General features: G+C 32.1%; 2 protein-coding genes and 1 pseudogene across 2 annotated transcripts; all 3 read left to right on the top strand.

Moving 5' to 3' along the window:
* Positions 1-2291: 2291 nt before the first annotated feature.
* LOC131651086 (bifunctional protein FolD 4, chloroplastic-like) lies at positions 2292-8708 on the top strand (annotated as a pseudogene).
* A 4213-nt stretch (positions 8709-12921) lies between these two features.
* On the top strand, positions 12922-15539 carry LOC131651085 (homeobox-leucine zipper protein PROTODERMAL FACTOR 2-like). The gene is made up of 7 exons (XM_058920757.1): positions 12922-13320; positions 13437-13538; positions 13806-14006; positions 14139-14310; positions 14583-14860; positions 14939-15034; positions 15129-15539. Exons 1-7 carry the CDS (start codon positions 12922-12924, stop codon positions 15537-15539), a joined length of 1659 nt encoding a protein of 552 aa, XP_058776740.1.
* A 1684-nt stretch (positions 15540-17223) lies between these two features.
* LOC131647953 (cyanidin 3-O-galactoside 2''-O-xylosyltransferase FGGT1-like) lies at positions 17224-18723 on the top strand. The gene has a single exon (XM_058917763.1). It carries the CDS (start codon positions 17250-17252, stop codon positions 18624-18626), a length of 1377 nt encoding a protein of 458 aa, XP_058773746.1. The 5' UTR covers positions 17224-17249; the 3' UTR covers positions 18627-18723.
* The last annotated feature ends 3085 nt before the right edge of the window (positions 18724-21808 follow it).

The following is a 21808-nucleotide window of genomic DNA, read 5'->3' as shown; positions in this document are numbered from 1 at the left end:
GTGAATTTCAATATAGCATAACACCACGCCTCTTATACTTGAAGTCAACGATGAGTGTCACTCAAAATCCTAATAACATTTACGTATGAAATATTGGCTTTCAATGATAAATTTTGAGTGTCACAAAAAAGTCATTTTTTAGAGATCGGTTATGTTCTAAAAATCTCAAGAGTTTCTTATAACATATAACTTGTTTTCACAAAAACAAAAGAAATCATTTTTTGTTTGTTTTTACAACATAAATTATAGATTAAAAATGTGTTTGGATGAAATATTTTAAAGAGAGAATATAATGTTTTAAAGAAATTTAAAATGATATAGAAATTTTTTTAATGTTTGAATAAAAAAAAATAGAAAGGATCGTTAAAATGATGGAAATATATATTACGTAATTTGTCCAAGCTAAATTTAATGATTTTGACACCTAAAATCAAATAATTTAAAATTTCTCGGAAACTCCATAAAATGTGAGTGTCAATTATATATTATTATTTTAAATTTTGCAAGTTGGATCACGTATTTTCCAAATTTTAAAAATTGACCCTTAAAGTTTTCGAAAATTTGAAAACAGGTCCTTAATAATTTTCAAAAATTACAATTTGGTCTTTAAATTTTTAAAATTGCAACATGGTCCCTATTTTTCAAAATTTTAATTTGACCTTAAATTTTTAAAACTTATAAAAATGATTGACTATTGATACTTATTAATAATATACAAACAAAATCTTAAGGTTAGGAATTTTGAACTTTGTGCCGAAACACCGTCTCTCAACATGCAACGAGCAAATGATCTTCTTCTCAACATCTTAATGTTTGTTGAGCCAATTAGTATTAAAATCATTTATAGTGCATGTTCTGCTATGAATGAATCATGGAATATCGGAATTATAGGTAAACCATTATACCTTTAACATAAATCAGATCGATCTGAAACTCTTAACGATATTGAACATTTGAAATATTTTGGTCGGGTCGTTGCAACGCTAATGGATATTGTTAAATTGGCCGAGGTCGAAGAACTTTAACCTTTACCTAAATTTGATTCATATGAAAATAAGATCAATTCAATGTCAAAGGAAAATTTTGTACATGTTTTACAAATCGAAGCTTCGCGAGATACGATAATGGTTAACATCAGTTGGAATAACATTATTGACTTGTTGTATTTCGTGAATAATATATGATTTGCATTTTTATTGAATTAATATATGGTATTTTGATTGAATTACATTTGTGTATGATTTAGTTTAATTATTTATGGTATTTTGATTGTATCTTATATGATTTGATTACATATATTGATGATATTTTGATTGTACGTCAAAATCTTAACATAAATATTGCCCAGGAGAAAAATTTAGTGTCATGAGGGTTAATACAGAAGTTTTGTATTATCCACCGATAGTTCTAAAATAAACACACTTTTTGAATTCAAAATGTGTTAAAGGACTATTGCAGAAGTTAATCTACGAACTCATCCTCCATAAATACTGATGTTAACTTCCATATTATATTTTGGGAAAAATGAGGTAATTGACTTACAAAGTGTTTTGGTGTGTTTTGGGGCCATCCGAATATTAACTTCCGTATTTTCCAAGAATAAGTTCAAGTTTTATAAAGGTGGCTATGCACTAATAAGGGAGGTTGGAAAAAGCAATCCCCTTTTTAAGGAAATGCTTTCTCCAACCTTATATGAGCATTCTACACCTTTGAAAATCCGAATTTCCATTCATACGTCTGGAGACGCATCTCTAAACACACATAAAATCACACAAATATTCTCTTTTATGAGTTTCACCCCAATTTCAAAAAATATGGCCTGGAGATGCATCTCCATATATTGTTTAGGTGTATCCGAATATGCATCTCCAAAATACCCCATTACACTCGTTTATGGGGTTTTGATATTCACTCAACTAATTTAACTAACAACTCAGTTATATTTCTGAAGATGCATCTCCAAAAATGCCCAGCAAGAAAAGGTGATAAAATACTGCATTGCATGATCTTCATCTTCATGCTAAAACAAGAAATCATTACAAAACCTTTCTCTAATTCTCAATCAACTTTTTAACATCAAAACATCATTCTTGTAAAACAAGTTGGAATTGCAGGTAAAGATCATTCATTTCGTCCCCTATTACTTGCATTAATCTTAGTTTTTAGCTTAAAAATGAACGTTTAGTCCGGAGATACATCTCCGGACAAAGTGGTGGTCTGGATGTGCATCTTTGGATTGTCCTGATAGTTTGAGTTTTCACACTATTTTTCTATTATTGGTGGTAATAGATATGGTGCATCCGAATATGTTTCCCAAAGCTATTGTAGGCGTGGATGTTAAACTGATCCAAGTCAAGCATGATGTTAAACTTGATGAAGTGAATGTTGATGTTCAATCAGATGAAGTGAATGATGATGTTAAACTGGGTGCTTAACCAATTGTTGTCAAGGTAGATGCTCGTGCACAATCTACAAATAAAGAAGTGTTTATTGTTGGTGAACATATGCTACAATGGTCCCATGGAGAGGCTAGACAAATGAGATTTGACGTTGTAATTGGAAGGTGTGATAATGGTTCGGATACAAGACAAGCATTTGTAATAATGATATGCGAAAGAAGTGGCACGTACTAACCAAGGATTATGAAGTTTAAAAAAGATGACACATGATCGAGAAAATGTGAATTTCCATTTAAATTGCGCAGATACCATATGGCGTATAAGACATGGAAATTTAATGTCATTTCCGGTATACATTATCATGCCTAGACTGACAAGCTAGCATTCTATCCCATTGGATGTCGCCTTGTTTTAGAGGAGAAATATCTTGTTTCAGACATGACATTAAACATGGCGGTGCCGAAAAACATACTCACATCTTTGAAATGGAAAAGACCTATAAATATCTCAAATATCAAACAAACATGCAACATGCGTGCTCGAGACAACAAGGCGGTAAGAGGACCAAGATCTGAAATGCAACAGTTGTTGAAGCTTTTGAAAAATGGAAACTATGTTTTGAGGTACAAAGTTTGTGATGATAAAGTTAGCGTTCGAGATATATTTTGGAGTCATCCTGACTTAGAGAAGTTGTTCAACAACTTTTCTGTAAGTGCTCATTAACTCAACATACAAAACAAACAAGAATAGACTACCAATCTTAGAAATTGTTGGTGTCACTTCTAGGGAGATGACTTACTCAATTGGTTTTGTATTTTTGGAATAAAAAAAAGTTAAATATGCACATAATAAACTGAAAATTGGTTGGGAAACAGTAAATGTGATTTTTGTCGAGATTGTGACGCCGTGAACCAAATGCTTCGAAACCAACATAATGAGATACATATATCTTTTGGTCAGAGAATTACTGTGTTAGAACACCGATTCAAAGACAACATCCTTTATTCACAGTTAGTTAGTAACGTATCTCGGCCGATATTGAGTTTTATTTTTCATGAAGCCAAGCGAGCGTATAAAACATGTTCATATAACTCAATGTAAGGATGTACACTTTGGAAAACTTTTGGTCTTCCATGTGCTTGGTTAATTTCAAAGAAGATGGAGCTTGAAAAACCAATACGTAGGAATGAAGTTTGTACTTATTGGAAAAGACTCCATTTTGTAATGAACCTGTTTATAATGACATGAAATGTTAAATTTATGTAATGTTTATTTTGATGTTATTTATGTTGGTTTTCCATTATGCCATTGTTTTTACATGTTGCTCTTTTGAACTAATATATCATATTTTGGAGATGCATTTTCGAAAAATAACAGATTAATGAACTAAGAGGGGTTACAGAGATACATCTTTGAACCAAATTTAAACATGACAAGGGTTTTCAATAATTTCATTAAATTGTGTGTAAAAATGTGCGTCCGAAGATGTAACTCTGAACATTAAAAATATTAAAAACTTTTCGCGGTGGTGTGGTTAATATATATGAATCGAAATAGCAACTCTTTTTTTTAGAACTTCCTTGTGCACCTTGTAGGGTTGGGGAAAACCCCTGAGAACTCGAAAATATCCTTTAGAAGTGTATTTTCAAACACACCTCAAATCAATGTGTTTTCAGAGATGGATTCCAATAGTTGGTCTTGGAGATGGATTTCCGAAATAATTCAATATTTATTACAAAATTAAAATCAAAGTGTATTAATCAAGATATATAATTAAATATATGCCATTTTAATTCAATAATTTTTAAAAAAAAATTCAAATACAATATTATATTATTAGTTGAATAATTAATTATTATAAATTATGTAAAAAAATTTAATTATCTTGTATTTTAATATTCTTTTGTATTTAATTATATAATTATATAATTTAATTATCAATTGATTTATATAATTATATAAATAAATACAATTTAAATTAAATTTAATATTCACTATAATACTAAAAAAAGTTAAATGTATAATAATCGCCTATATTGATGTTTTTGCATCCATCTATTAAAAAGAATTTGTGATGTCTCCCACTTAGACATTTTTTTAACGAACTCATACAAAAAAAAAAGAATAATTAATTATTCAATTAATAATATAAATATTGTATTTGAATTTAAAAAAATAACTATTGAATTAAAATGATATATATTTAATTATATATCTTGATTAGTACAATTAAATATATAATTAATATAATTGATACACTTTTATTTTAATTTTTTTATTAAATATTGGATTATTTTAAAAATATATTAAAAAAAAAAAATCCCAAAATCAAATATTAAGATATTTTAAAAATGGAACTCCGAAAATATCTGTTTTCGCTTAGAAAAATAGAAAATATCTCTAAAAAAAAATAGTGCATTCGAAGATGAATTTCAGAATTCTAAAAATAAAAAGAAATTTCGTGAGACTCTCTGAGAAGGTTAAGGTTTAAAAATATATATATATTTTTTGAAGTTTAAGATAGTCAAAAACCAACGTACTATTTAAGAAAATTTCTTTATCCACCCATGTCTTCTTTGTCATCTCTGACGAAAACTTAAAATACCCCTAACTTCGGAAATGCATTTCCGAAACGTTTTTTTTATTAAATTTGTCTTATTTCGGAAATGCACTTCCGAAAACACTAAAAAAAGGTTTTTTCGGAGATACATTTCCGAAAACACCCCTTTTTTTGAAGAGGTTCGGAGATGCATATCCGAAATATTTCAAGATCAAATTGGTCTTGAAATGTTTCGGATATACACTTTCGAAAGAATTCAATAATTATTAAAAAATTAAAATCAAAGTGAATCAATACAATTAATTGGTATAAAATCAAGGTGAATCAAAATTTTCTAAACAATTTTAAAGTTAAAAATTATTTTACTAACTTATATAAATTAAAAACATTTTAATTTCATAAGTAAATTTTGAATTATATAGAATTAAATATAAAATTTATTCATTAAATAAAATTAAGACAAAATCTTTTTTTTAATTTTTTTAAACTAAATAAAAAATTATAATTCATTTTTAATTATGAAAAATATTTTTTTTTTATCATTATTCATTATGAAAAATAATTTTTTTATCATTATTATTATTATTATTATTATTATTATTATTATTATAATTAGTCTTACTTGATCTCTTTCAATATCATTATCAACACTAGAAACATGAATTGAAATTATTCATAACTACATTTTAATAATTGAAATTATTTTAATTATTTTAATTAAAATTATTTTAGATTTTAAAATATAAATCAGAATAGAAATATATAATAATTATTATTCATAACTCATAAATTATATCAAAATATATAATTATTATTATTCATTATCATAAATTTGATAATTTATGATATGTAATTAATTAATATCCCAAAATTTTTAATTTTTAATTTTTGAAATTTTTAATTTTTTTTTTGTTTTTCGAAGATGCATATCATATCAGAATTAATCAAAATTTTAATTTTTAAGATTTTTTTTGGAAATACACTTCAAAAATCTGGAAAAATTAAAAAAAAAAATACTTCGGAGATACATCTCCGAAAGCAGGACATGTTGGAGTTTTCGCTGAGGTGACCCATAGGGAGGTGAATAAAGAAATTTCCCTATTTAATTAAGTTTAGGCTTTATGGGGCCGGAGTTTGTCTCCTCCTTAACAAACCACACGCGCCGCACCTGCACCCTTAGTGGCTATAGACAGTTCTGCTCCGCACCGCCGCGATCGCTTCTCTGCCACCTATCAACATTGCACAACAAAGCCAAGCATGTAGATTATTACTGAGTTATTACATGATAACGGCTTCTTCTTCTTCTTCCACTCTTGCCACTCTTCTCCTTCATCCACCACCAATTTCCTCCTCCGCTGCCCCCATCCCGTCCACGTTGCTCCAACCAATTTACTGAGTGCTTTGATGAGTTTTTGGGATACTACATGCATCTATGTCACTGTGGCTGTGGTTGCAGTTGCTTTAAAATGTTGTTTGTCTGAATGAACTTCCTATTAGATTTAATACTATGATAATTTGTCCCAACTTTGAGACATTCTTAAGAAGTAGGAGTCAACATATTAATATTAGTTGTGGATGAAAGGGATTATTAGTTTCTTGAAAGGTTATTTTGTTCTTTTAGCCATTAGATTATTGTTAACTGGTTGTAATCGCTTCTTAGTTTGAGATTGTAGGTTCATGAGTTAGCCCCTATATCAGATTTTTTTAAGTGCCTGTATTTACATTTCATGTTCATACTTATGCATTTTTCCTCTGCATACTATTGACTAGGAAAAGGTTTTGTTACCTATGATTATATGTTTCTGTGTTGACTGTATGCAGTGGATAGTGCCACCGAGTATTCTGTTAAGGTGATTGATGGAAAATCAGAGGCAAAGCAAATCAGAGATGAGATAGTAGCCGTGAAGTTTCCAAGATGAAAGAAGCCGTGGGTGTAATCCCAGGGACAGCTGTAGAGCCATCTTTGAAGGCGTACATGACAAACTACTGTATAGGCCTAAAATTTGTCACGGGTTAAACCGTATTTAAAAAAGGCCTCATAAAATCTTTGTTATTGTTAAAAAATGGTTAAATAGGAGCTCTAATTGTTTTGTCATGATTGGACCTTGGCCAATTTACAAGAGCCTCAAAAACTCAAGACGACTCTGGTTAGTTGTTATCCTTGTTGGAGATCAGAAAGGACTTTGCAACTTATGTGCCAACAAGAAGGGGGCTTGTGAATCTGTTGGAATAAATTCTTTTGAAATCAATTTGCCAAAAAATTCCACAGAAGAGGCAGTTTTGAAGTATATTTTAGGCTACAATGATATCATTCGGTTCATGGGATTCTTGTTCAACTGCCTTTACCATCTGTATGTTTCGAGACCTCTAACTTCATTTCCTTTTTGGAGCTGTTAGTTATAGTTATAGTTATAATTTTTTTCTCTCTCCTTTGTTCTCTGGTAGATTGCATATGTGGTGTAGTTGCTAGTAGTTTTGCTAATCTTGAGGGGTACCAATTGAAATTAGATTCCCAGCTGTTACTATTTGGTCAAATTCACAGATTCCGTCCATCCGCAGTCGTTGGATCAAGATCAGACGCTTTAGATTTAATGTAGTTTTTAATATATTTTAAAACTAAAAAAATATTGATTTAAAATTTGAACCGTCTGATATTGATCTAACAATCCCGATTATATCGAATGCGTAAATGCAGTGAAGAATGAATGCAGGGAAACATGGTCTATTCCAATTTAGCTTCCTTCCGTTGTAAGTATATGTATTTGTTAGATTCGTTCAGAAAGAATATTACTACACTCATTCAGCCCATAATTAGCTTATATGTATTTTTACAGCAATCATTCATCATTTAAGAAACGACTATTAGAATTTGCGTTAGGTCTAAATCAACCCGACAAAACACATTTGTAAGGTGAGAGATGTCTCCGTCTCCCATATAAAAACACTTTTTTAAGCAATCTCTTTCAATATTGTACTCTCAAGACACACACGTTCACACCCTGGACTAGACATATAGTGTGACCCTAGTGGGTCGATAATGAGTGGCCCAGCTGTTTTTGGATAGACTTTGATCCCGTATTATAATTTTGGTTGCGTCTAATTCAACCCGACAAAATCTACTTGAAAGGTGAGGAATGCCTTCCACGTAAAAAATACGTTCTAATGCCTTATCTCATTGATCCTCAACAATAAATTATGCTTGTAGCTTGGTTTACTGTTACCTAAACTATAACTATATAAGCCATAACCTAACGATTTTGTTGTTGAAGTTAGAATCAGAAAGATGTAAGATATTTTTACCCATTGAATATTGGTCAACTTGCCATGTGAGGAAGTAGCCCAGAAGATATCACAAAACAAGCAGATATCATCATCTCTGCTGTTGGGCAACCAAACATGGTTAGGGGGGAAGCTGGATAAAATGGGGTGCAATTATTATCGATGTTAGAATCAACCCAGTAGATGTGAGTAGATTTATTTCAAGGTCTTGTTATTGTATACTTTTTGTTCCATCTTTTAGGTGAACAAATTTCATATTTGATGTATATATTTTGATAGGAAGATTGCTTAACCATTGCACTTTTGTGTGATTCTTGTGACAGGATCAAAGTAGCTCTCGGGCCGGAGATGTTTGTTATGAAGAAGCCATAAAAGTTGCCTATGCAGTTATACCTTTTTCTGGAGGAGTTGGTCCAATGACATTCGCAATGCTTCTTAAAAGTAACACTGCATTCAGCTATTATGCCTAACTAATATGTTCTCTCCCTCTGTTAATTTTAAATTTTATTTCAGACTTCAAGATGTGTTGGGTCGTCCCTGTTTGCTAAGAAACTAATATTACTTAATGAAAAGGTCTCTAGCAGTAGTAGATTTCATTGTTAATTAGGTACGTAATATTAGCTAGCAATATTTTCTTAACTATTATGCAAATAATAATTCTCATGTTTTGGATTCACTACAAATTATGGTTAATTATATCAACCAAAAAATTACTCTTTTAATTTCCTCAACAAAAATTTATGGATCATCTACTAATTATGCATGAAAGGGTGAAATAATTACAAGCCTCCTTACTAAAAGTTGAAGGGCAAGAGCGCTGATGTCGTTGCTAATGTAGTTCAGGCTCCCGCTTTTGGGGGGCGGGAGATGCTATGCCAGATATGCAGAGGGATTGTGGAAAGGACTGTAGATGTGCTGAGCACCTTTTGGGGGATAAATTCCTCCCGGAAGCTAACTCTTCCTTTTGAGCCAGGGCCTTCCGCTATGAGCTGAAAACCCTTTACTTCTATGGGTTTAAGAAAAGGTTCTACGGCTCTTGTGCTAGAATTGCTTTTGTTTTGAGAATCCTATGCCACTACACGACACTGCTCTATAGGGCTGGCAATGAATCAAACTAACTCGAAAATAGCTCGAAACTCGATTCGAAAATTAAATCGTTGAACTAGGTTCATGAACCAAATGAGCTGAGTATGAGCTAAAAATTAAGTTCGTTAACTAAATGAGCTGAACTTGAACTATACATAGTTCGACTCGTTAGGTTCATGAGTCAACTCGATTATATATGAGATAAATTATATTATCTTTAAGAGTAGGTTTAAATATTTGCTCTAAATCTTAGTATCATATTTTATTTTAATATAATAGTTTTAATTGATAATTTATATTCTCTAGTGAGCAAAATATTTATACAAATAATTATATAAATAAAATTAACATCTTATAAATTCCAATCTTATAACTTTTATTTTATTTCTATATTTTTTATTTAAAAAATATTAATTTAAAATGTCAAATATATATGTAAAAAAAATAGATTTTAAAAAATTACTTTTAAGTCCGTAAAATAAGTGAGTTGAACCTAACAAGATAAACATAACGAGCTGAATCGAGATGTTCGTGAACTTCTAACAAGTCGAGTTTGACCTGAAAAAAATGTTCGAGATAAACTCGAACTCAAACTCGGCCAATTCTTAATGAGTCGAGTTTGAGCTGAAAATAAAGTTCGCCATGAACTCGAACTCAAAATCGAACTCGGCTAATTTTTAACGAGTCAAACTGATCTGAGACGAGTTCGACTCGATTCGACTCATTTTCAGCCCAACTGCTCTATATTTGGCCAAAAAATTGGCACTAAAGGAATAAATGTTTCGCTACATATTGTCTTTAGTAGGAATTTTATTTGTCTTTAGTAAGAATTTTATTGTTGATGAGATATTTCAAATGTCAGTGATTTTGTGTTCCAAATGAGTAGCATCTCAATCTACAGCTCACTCTCTACGATCAATAATATTATCTTGCAAAACAACATTATCCAACAAAGAACAGCACTCTAACCCCATCACCAGCACCAGCTCCTTCCAAGGGAAAAGTCTCCTCCGCCACATACCTAGATCCTTAGAGTAACTCTAACTTATGGTCGTTTGTTTTGGTTTTTTTTTTTTAAAATAATTTTTATAGTGTTACGTAAATTTAGAAATTTTTTATAAAAGCTTCAATTGAAAATTTTGTTTGAATAATTATTTTTAAAATGTGATTTTAAATATTTATTTATGGAAAAAAAATTGGATATCAAAATTTCAAAAAATCACTTAATTTTGAAACTATTTCAAATAGATTTTCATAAAAATCATTTTTGAAATACAACTTTTTGAAAAAATTGCGATTTTGTCAAAGTTTTGGTCTTCAATTAACTATATTTATGTTCTAAGATGTCAAAATTAGTGTTTCATTTTAGAAGAAACGAATATAAAAAAACTTATAATATTTTGGAAAATCTATTTTCAAAAATACAAAGAAAAAACTTATTTTTTTAAAGCTGAAACAAACAGGTCTATAATTTAATGGAAAAAAATTTTACAAAGAAATTTTTGTTTTAATAATTATTCTTAAAATATAATTTCAGGTATTTCATCTATTTATGGGAAAAAAATTGAATATCAAAATTTCATAAAAATCATTTTTGAAATACAACTTTTTGAAAAAATTGTGATTTTAACTAAATTTTGATCTTCAATAATATATATTTATGTTATATAATGTCAAAATTAGTGTTTCATTTTAGAAAAAATAAATTTAAAAAAATTTGTAATATTTTAAAAAAATTTATTTTTAAAAATAAAAAGAAAAAATTCATTTTTTTAAAATTGAAATAAACAGTAATCTTCATCTTTTGTCAATTCATATAGACTACGAAACCTTGAGCGTAAACTACATAAATGGTCATTTAACATCGGTCTGGAATCATCTCGTCCCTTCGACCCTTCCTTTACTCTAGACAAGTCTCTTCATCACACTGACACCTTGTTACTTCATATTTTGTTACTAAAACCTTATATCGGAAATCATCCCGTTCAACATGCAATCTTCACCAAAGTAAATTAAACTGTCTTATCCTCCACTCCCCTAAACCACCTATTTCTCACACTTTATCCCATTAATCCAATAGATTTTATGCACACCGTCACTTTATCCCCAAAAAAAACTTAAATAAGGATTCGATAAAACAAATAATATCCATATGAGTCAAAATAGATTTGATGAGTAATTAAAAAAAAAAATCAATTCATCAAATTTTGGATGATTTAATTTAAATTGATTTTTGGATATCAAAATTATTAACTATATCTTTTTTAATTAATATTAATATTATAAAATACTATAAATAATAAATTTAAAGTCATATCCAAATATAATATATTAAAAATTAAAATTACAAAACAATAGATTACGTTTAAGAAATATTTAAAAATAAATAGATAAATGAACTAATAAATAATACTAAATCAAATTAAATATTAAAGAAAAATAAATTGATGTAATAAATAATACTAAATCAAATTAAACATTAAAGAAAAATAAATTGATGTGATATAACATACTAATAAAAACAAATAAATATTAAAATATATGGATTCAGTCTTCTTCAATTTGAAGCGATTTTTGCCAAACAATAAAAAATATTAGATTTTTTCTTTGTGATTTTGAGTTTTTTTGGAATAATTTGTTTTATTTTTTTGGATCGGATTTGTACACCCATAAATTTTGAGGACTACTATAAAAGAATGTTTTAGAAGATATTTTTCATCAATAGCAAAAATTCATTTAACTTTATTTAACTATATGGTCTGAGTCTTATCTTTATAAAAAAATCGTTGTTATTTTGAATGTTAATACAAATATTCAGCTATAATTTTTCCTTCATTAAAGTAAATTAATTAAATATATATGAACAAATATACATTGCCAAATAATTGAGTTATTTTTATTTTGATGTAGGTCAAATGATTGAGCTGGTACTATAAAAACCTCTAACGAAAACACTTTCTAAAAAATTTTCACAATTTAAAACATGGCAAAAAGAATCTCACAAAATATTTATTATGATTAAATAATAATAAAATAGAATCTATATTTATTTTTCCACATTTAAACCAGAATAAACTTACCCTCTAAACCCTAATCTTAAACCTGGTTTTTCATTCTAAAGATTAGAATAGAATATTTCTAGTCACAACTACAAAATAGGGAGTATATGAAGTTGTTACATTACACTCTAACTGAAATTTCATAATATCCTCCACGCAAAACTTTCTCTCTTCTGAATGCTTCTCTTCTTTCCTCTTAATCAACAAATAAAACTCTAGTAGAAGTTTTCTATTCCAATCATCAGCATCAAGAAACCAAATTTCGACTAATTGTTAAAATTTTAAGTCCATAATACTCATAGTTTCTTAACTTTTTTAGTTAATAAACCTTTCATGCCTAATCCCTCTGCTTCACTATTCCTGTTTCCGGCTTAATTTAAATATATAAACTAATGATGTATATGGTCAAAAGATTGAGTATTTATTTATTTTATTTATTTATCAAATGATTGTCTATTGTTACTTTATTATAATATAATACAAACAAAATTTTAGGGTTAAGAATTTTGAGCTTTGTGCCGAAACCCCGTCACTCAACATGCAACGAGCAAGTGATCTTCTTCTCGGCGTTTCAATGTTCGCCGAGCCCGTCAGTATTAGAATCTTCGATCGCGCTAATTCAGCTATGAATGAATTGTGTAATATCGGAATTAGAGGTAAACCTTTATGGCATCAACATAAACCAGATCGATATGAAATTCTTAACAATATTGAATATTTGAAATATTCTGGCCGTGTTGATGCGGCGTTAATGGATATTGTTAAATTGGCTGAGGTCGGAGAATTTCAAGCTTTACCTAGCTTTGATTTGTACGGAAATCCAATCAATTCAACGTCAAATGAAAATTCCGTACAAGGTTTACGGATGGAAGCTTCCCGAGATACATCAATAATTAACGCCGGTCCGTTAGACATTGTTGAATTACTTATGAATGTGGTAGGGTTTTTTCTCCTTCAATCATGTTATTTTTTAATTTTTGATTTTAGTATAGTGCAATCAACAATTAACGATAGTATCTCTCTTTGAAATATTTTTATTTTGCTATTGATTAGAATCAATGGTGGATGACATTTCACAAAATTGTTTCAAGAGCTACGATTCTTGGAAGCTTTATGAATAGTGTAGAAGGAAGCTATGATGGGAAATTGCATGTGGTAAGTTTTTTATCATAATGATTTGATTCTATGAATTAATGCATTGCAATCAATGAGATTTTCCTCCAACAATTATTGGATTGAGTTGCATAATATCTTAGCATATAATATCATTAAGACATTTTCTTCCAACAATTAAGAGTTGAGTTGCAATCAGTGTGATTTTCCTCCAACAATACCTTAGCATACAATAATTTCTGATATTTATGAAGATTTCAACATAGGTGTTAATATTCACATTTAATTTAATTGTATTGTATATTGTAGCTGAATGCGGAATTTCATTTGCCTAGTCCTGTTGTACCGACTCGAGAGTGTTGTTTTGCAAGATACTGCAAACAATTCTCTCCGAACGACTGGGTTGTTGTTGATGTATCTTTGGAGGATATTTTCCCTTATCCATCTAACAATTTTCGAAGAAGACCTTCCGGTTGTTTGATCAAAGGAATGCCTAATGGATGCTCTAAGGTTATATACATATACTCATTTCAATCTCAATTATAAGCAAAGTATATTGATACTTATTTAGTTCAAGCATAAGTACTATTGAATATTTGTTATTAGTACTTAAAAATTGGTTTGATGTTGTATTCAATTTAGGTTACATGGGTGGAGCATGTGGAAGCTGATCATAGCCAATTGAATGATCTTTTCAAGCCATTAGTTACCTCTGGTTTGTCTTTTGGTGCAACGCGGTGGCTAGCTTCCATTGTTCGACACTTTGACTGGTCTAAAACACTTGAGGCTACACAATTTTATTCAGATGGGAAGGGTAAGATTATTTTTCTTGTTTTGAACTTGGATTCTTCCAAACAGTTCCTTTGTAATTATAAAAAACTGACACAAACACTTATACCAGACACGACGCTAACACATTGATGATAATAATTTGGGAATTGAGAAAATGATATAATTAAAAGTCACACCTCACATGTGTCACTTTTACCATCATAGAATGTTTGTTTTAAGTCTTTTTATTTAACTTAACAAATCATGTTACTTGCTTTCATTTGTTACACTAGTTTCTTTTTTTGATACAAACAGTTTTTATACCTCAAAGGGGAAGGGCTAGTTTATTGAAACTGGCTGATAGAATGATGAGAAAATTTTGCGCAAATCTTAGCGCAACAACTACCAATCCATGGATGCGACTCGCTCCATTTCCCGGTTCAACCGATATTAGAGTTATGATTCCGAATAATATGCCTGGTACTTCAAGTAATCCCGTTGGAACAACGATCGTTTTTAGTACTACTATTTGGCTTAATATCTCCCCGAATCGATTATTCAACTTCCTTCGCCACGAGAAATCCAGAAACAAGGTATGACCAAAAAAACTAAACAAATCAATCAATATAGCACAATGTTAGTACAATTTTAGTTATTATTATTTTTTGTAGTGGGATATACTTTCACAATCCCTTTCAATTCAACAATTCGCATGCATGACCGTCGGCGAACATCTAGAGAATCGCGTTTCTTTGCTGCGAGCAAGTGTAAGCTTAATTTCTCTTATTTACCATTCAAATTACAAAGTGAAGAAGCTCTTTACCATTAAAATTTAACCTTTTTTTCACTTGTCAATGATAGAACTCCGAGGACAAGACTGAAATCTTTTACCTGCAAGAGAGTTACGCAGACGAAGCAGCTTCCTATGTGATTTATGCTCCGCTAGACGAATCAGCATTGATTCATCTCGCGAAAGGATCCAACCCGGACAATGTAATTGCATTTCCTTCGGGGTTCGCTATAATTCCGGGAGGGTTACCCAAAAAAGGTGATAAGGGAAATAGTACTGCTAGTAACGAAAGTCTTCTTACTATATCTTTTAATCTGATTGACAAAGCTAGCATTATTACAAGTATCCCTCCTGAATCTGTTCAAACTATCTATGAGATCATTACAGAAACTGTTACTGCTATTAAGGACGCGTTATCGTGTCATAGTCAACTCAACAATTGGGTGCAAGATGAGTTGAAAAATGGCGCGGGAAAGAAGTAGTGCAGTGTAGAGACTTTATATACATTCTGTCTTCATTCTTTTCTCCTCTTTTACCAGAATCATAAATATTGAGATGATTTTATACAGATTTTATGATTGTTGGGATTTATATATTTGTCCCTTTGTTTAAATCAGGGAATAAAATGTTGTTTTGTCTTTGTTATGTCATACAATTTTTGTAACAAAATGTTGAGATGTTACAGATTTTATGATTGTTGAGGTTTATGTATTTTTGTTGAGACCTAATTTATGTTACATTTGCATCTCACTTGTTATGCAATCACAATATAGGGTCTTTGCAATTGTTTTGTATGTCATGGAAATCCACATAATAGGATTCAGGTTAGAGCTCATACTGCTAGAATTATTGTCAACCGATCAAAATCAATAAGTCAGAGAAAAATGGGAGACCGACCCAACCGAAATTCCAAAAAGGACATTGAATTTAGAAATATTTCGTAGATAAGATTAACTCTTGATTAATTATACTCCCATTCTCATCTTTATGGATTTGAAATGAAGATTATTAAAAAAAATTACTTTGTGAAGAAGCGACATACAGACTTTCTGTTTTTTTATAAGGTTTTCAAATTGCTTTTTTATTTTATGTCTATTTAATATCAAGTTAATGAAAAGAGTTGTACTAATTAGTTTTTTAATCAAACAAATCCTGGACATAAGATTTTCTGTTTTTTGATAAGGTTTTCAAATTGCTTTTTTATTTTATGTCTATTTAATATCCATTTAATACTCCACCAAACGGCAACAAAACCCATACCAGCGGGTACCCACCCGAACCCGCCCCGAAGTTGACGGGGAAAACCCGTTTTGACTGGGTTTGGGTTTTTCCGATTACAAAATATGGGGTCGAATCGGGTAATGGGGACACTAGTACCCACCCCAAATCCGTCCCCGAACCCGCCCCGTTTATTTCATTATATATATTAATATATATTTTTGATAATTTAGAATAGTAAATACATAGCCAAAGTTTTGATATTTTGATTTAAATTTATTATTTAAAACATTTAAAATGTATATATGATTTTTTTTGAAATTATTTCATTTTATTATTTATAAAGTAATTTAATTTTGGAAAAAGTAAATATTTCTATTAAAAAAATAGATTTACTAAATGGATGATGGTGGAGCGGGGATATCCGAACCCAACCCGAATCCATTTGGATCGGGTTTGGGTTTTAATTCTTCATCCCGTTTGGGTTTGGGGCGGGGAACGGAGATTGTTTTGAGATTCGGGTTTGAATTTGGAGGAGATAATAACCGTCCCCGACCCGCCCCGTTGCCATCCCTACACCAAACTAGTCTACGAAAATATATTCTACCGAAAGTTGTCACCACCACTCAGCATATAATTGTTGCGTTTTTGTTTTTATAATAGTATTCTACACTATATAGGCTAGCACCAGCAAATGTGTTCAATATTTTATCTTACTTCCTTTTTTATGGGTGTAACACATACTTAAATAAAAGAGAGTGTCATAATTTTTTTAAATTATACTCTAAAAAAATATTTATAAATAATAATTTCAGAATATTTTCATGCATGCCAACAGCTGAGTAGTGGAATCAAATAGGCGGCATATTTTGTAACATTCAATTTGTCTTTTTCACAATGTACACAATTTGAACTTAATTAACTTCCACTTGTATTATATATGTCTCCCTAGTTTATTCCATTCAGTAGCAACAATGGATTCAGCAGCTTCTTTGCACATAGCAATGTTTCCATGGTTTGCTATGGGGCACTTAACTCCATACCTTCATCTCTCCAACAAACTAGCCAAAAGAGGACACAGAATCTCATTCTTCATTCCTAAAAACACACTCAACAAGTTACTTCATCTCAACCTTTATCCAAATCTTATAACATTTTTCCCTCTCAATGTTCCTCATGTTGATGGCCTTCCTCATAATGCTGAAACTACTTCTGATGTACCCTTTTCTTTATTCCCTCTTATTGCTACAGCCATGGACCGAACTGATAAACAAATTGAACTTCTTCTAGAGGAACTAAATCCACAAATTGTTTTCTTTGATTTTCAATATTGGCTACCGAATTTGACTCATAAACATGGTATCAAAAGTCTTCAATACTTGATATGGAATCCAATATCAACCGCTTACCTTGGAAATATACCGAGAAAAAGCCGAGGAAAAGAGTTAACTCAAGTTGATCTCATGAAACCACCTTCAGAGTTCCCTGATTCATATATCAAGCTTCATTCACACGAACTTCGATTCCTAGCTTCCGCAAGGAAGCTAGAATTTGGCAGCGGTGTTTTATTATACGATCGCGTTGACATAGGCACCGAATTTTCGGATGCAGTTGCATTCAAAGGTTGCAGAGAAATCGATGGTTTATATACTGATTATCTTCAAACTGTTTTTGGAAAACCTGTTCTTCTTTCAGGTCCTCTATTACCCGAGCCATCAAATACGGATTTGGAGGAAAAATGGGAATCATGGCTTAAGGGATTCAAACATGAATCTGTTATTTTCTGTGCATATGGAAGTGAAGGACCGTTAGAACTAAATCAGTTTCAAGAGCTGTTGCTTGGTCTTGAGTTAACAGGTTTTCCGTTTCTTGCCGCACTTAAACCACCTAATGGATTTGAGTCTATTGAAGAAGCTTTACCTGAAGGGTTCAATGAAAGAGTTAAAGGAAAAGGAATTGTTTATGGAAGTTGGATTCAACAACAACTGATTTTAGAACACCCTTCTGTTGGATGTTTCATAACACACTGTGGAGCTGCTTCTATAACCGAGGGACTTGTTAACAAGTGCCAGTTGGTTTTGTTACCACGTGCCGGCTCTGATCATATCATGAATGCAAGAGTGATGAGTAGAAAGTTGAGACTTGGTGTGGAAGTTGAGAAAGGTGACGAAGATGGATTGTTTACAAAAGAAAGTGTGTGTGAAGCTGTGAAGAATGTGATGGATGATGAGAATGAGATTGGAAGAGAAGTAAGAACAAATCATGCAAAAATAAGAAACCTCCTACTTAGCGAAAATTTAGAATCTTCATGTGTTGATAGTTTCTGTCAAAAACTGTATGATTTGCTCTAGCATTTTTCAGTTTCAATGATAATGAATGCTGTTAATTCAGTTTGATTATAAATAAGAACACTGCATCAAATTCTGTAGTGTAAAGGACTTAACAATTTATATTTCTTTTGATTTGCCATTATTGATTTCTACCACCATGAAATAAGATTTTGTTCAAGAATTGATGCGGGGTTTTTGCAAATTTAACATAAAATTGTTCTAGCCTTCTAGGTCTCGCTAACAAAAGTGAATTCTCATCGATTACGGGTAATTGTTAAAGCCATTGAGAAGTAAAATGGAGGAGTAAAAAAAAAGGAAATGCATCTCCGAAGTTAAAAAAAAGAGTGATTTCGGAAATGCATCTCCGAAAACACCTTATTTTTACTTAAAAAAAATTATTTCGGAAATACATTTTCGAAAACACCACCTCAGAGATGCATTTCCGAAATATCGCGCATTTTGCTTTTTAAACAAAACAGCCTCCCCCATTTCCATTTTACCCTAAACTTCAAATTTTTCAAATTTCTCGAGCATTTGCAGAAGCACACTAAAAGGCTACTTCAAAACAACATCCTATTGCTCTCCAACATTCAAAGACCACTTCTAAAGCACCTCCAACAACACCTCAAATCTGTAAGTTTTTAAAACTTGAAATTTAGGATTGAAATTGATATTAGGGTGTTAGAAATTAGTCTAATGTATTACATTGAAGTTATTATATGTCACTGTATATAGTTAGATAGGAAACTTTTCATTTTGGAGCATTTAGGGCAAGGTGTGGAGGTTCTGCAAAAATGGAGTTCGCAGGGGGTTTCGGAAGTGCATTTCCGAAAACACCTCCTTGACCAGTTTCGGAAATGTACTTCCGAAATTAACCCAGAAATGTTTTTTTTAAAGTTTTTTATTGTATCACATTTTAATGGATTTCAATTTTTCAGGAAAATGGCAGGCAACCCCGCACGACTTAGACAGGGCAGAGAGACCCAGACAGCGTCGGCTAGATGCGAGCGGACGACACAGTTGGCATCGACCCAGGGACGGGGTATAGCACAAGTACCCGTCCAGATGGATGAGCCTGGTTCCTCATCTGGATCGAGGAGTCGGCTGGCTCGGGTGTCTTCTTCCCATCAGGCGGTACGGGAGGATGAGGAGGAGGTGATACCTGATGTTGACCTTCCGCACGGAGAGGAGGAGGAGGAGCAGGGCTACCCGGGAGGGCCTAGGGACACTTCCAATTTACATGTTATATTTAGTTTTTATCAAGCAATGTTTACATTAAGCATTCGTTTAATATAGAATACGGGACTAAACATTGTTTAGAAAAAAAAAATAGGTTTATGCATATTTCGGAGATGCATTTCTGAAACACCAAAAAAATGTGAAATTGGTGTTTTCGGAGATGCATATCCGGAAACACCCCCAATTGATGTTTTCGGAGATACATCTCTGAATTATGGGAAAATTTTGAGAAAAAAAACTTCGGAGAAGCATCTCCGAAGCAGAGGTATTTTTGGGTTTCCGGTGGAGGTCCTCTTCATAGGGGGATCTACAAAGAATTTTTTTTTAAAAAAAACCTATATGGCCCATTTTTTTTTAGGCCCCTATATGACCCATTTTTTTAGGCCTTTTACTAAATGATAATTTTTGACAATTTCTTTATAGACCCCTAGCGTGAAGACCCCTGTTAAAAAATCCAAAATATCCCTAGATTTCGGAGATGCATCTTCGAAATCACCCATTTCACATTTTCAATTATTTCGGAGATGCATCTCCGAGAACATCTATTTTTGGATGTTTTCGGATATGCATATACGAAATAACATATAGACCAGTTTCGGAGATGTATCTCCGAAATATGCTCTGAGTTTTTCTTTTTCTTTTCTAAACAATGATTAATCCCAAATTTTACATTAATCGACAAAATATAACTTAGACAACAAAATATAACACGTAAATTAGAATAAAATACCAATATTATAAATACAAAAAATATTATAAATATGCAGGTAAGTGATCAGTGTCAAAATATTACAACAAGAATTCAAAAAAGTCATGAATAAAACATAAATAGGCAACTGCTGCTGAGTATGCCTAATGCGAACACCCTGCGACCTCCTTTACCTCCTATACGCCGCCGCGTCGGCCTCATCACTGACCATCCTCTCCACAATGGCAACTGCATCTGGACCGCCCTGCTCAATGATACCCCTGTCCAATGCATCTTGCCCAAGCATCTTTATCCACTGGCATATGAGCCAGAGATCAGTGGCATGGTCATCCTCGACCTGCTGTTTCTCCAAGAGCATTAGGCGTCATCAAAGAATGTGACACCCGATAAAACCATGTCACGTACCCATCTACACAGTGTCAGCTCTAGGTGGCCACCATAAGTCGATACTCCTATGGCACCAAATGATGCGCCCATTCCTCAAATATAGCGATGAGACCCACTCGGGTAACGGTGTCAGGAGCAACCTCAAACGGAGACCTTAATATCATATGCACACGTCCAAACTGTCTCATGCACTGTCTCACCCACATGCCAACCATCTAGAATATAATGTGGTGCGTTCGAATGGGACAACATTACCGTAATCAGTGAAGGGTGTCCAATAGATTTCATCGTGAACAGTGCGGTCGAGGTACACGCGATATGGGCCCACCTTGTTATTCCCCCTTTGGAGGACATATCGTGCGGCCCTAAGCATGGCGTCATCGTACACAAGATCAATGTCAAAGTCGTGGATGCGGTGGAAGTATGAGATGATCCACCCCTGATACACAAATACGATAATATGTTAAAAAAATATGAACCATAATTAAAAAGAAACGTACCGTAAGGAGTGTGAAAGATCCAGTCAACTGTCTGGTCCTCTAGTTGGAGGCTTCATTTAGCTCCTAGTATATGTATAGCAGAATGACGGCCCCCCAGTTCCACTCGTGAACTCTAGTCAGATCAATAAAGTACTAGAGATAAGTCATGTCGACGTAGGTTGCACTTTTGTTCACAAAGAGTGCACTGCCTACCAAGAACATGAACCAACACCGCAAAGCACAACCACGGTGATACTCAACAAAAGCCCGTCACCCTCCTGCTCGGACTCCGCTGCCGCCACCAAGTGGTTCTCATAAAGCTCTTTCAAGCTGGAGAATCGGATATGCGCCTCATTCTTCGCTCTGCACTCATAATCAGCCATGTTTGG

The sequence above is a fragment of the Vicia villosa genome, linkage group LG2 (genome assembly GCF_029867415.1).
Source record: "Vicia villosa cultivar HV-30 ecotype Madison, WI linkage group LG2, Vvil1.0, whole genome shotgun sequence".
Lineage (NCBI taxonomy): Eukaryota > Viridiplantae > Streptophyta > Magnoliopsida > Fabales > Fabaceae > Vicia > Vicia villosa.
The sequence above is the reverse complement of the archived record's forward strand: the minus strand, read 5'-3'. Positions and strand labels throughout refer to the sequence as shown.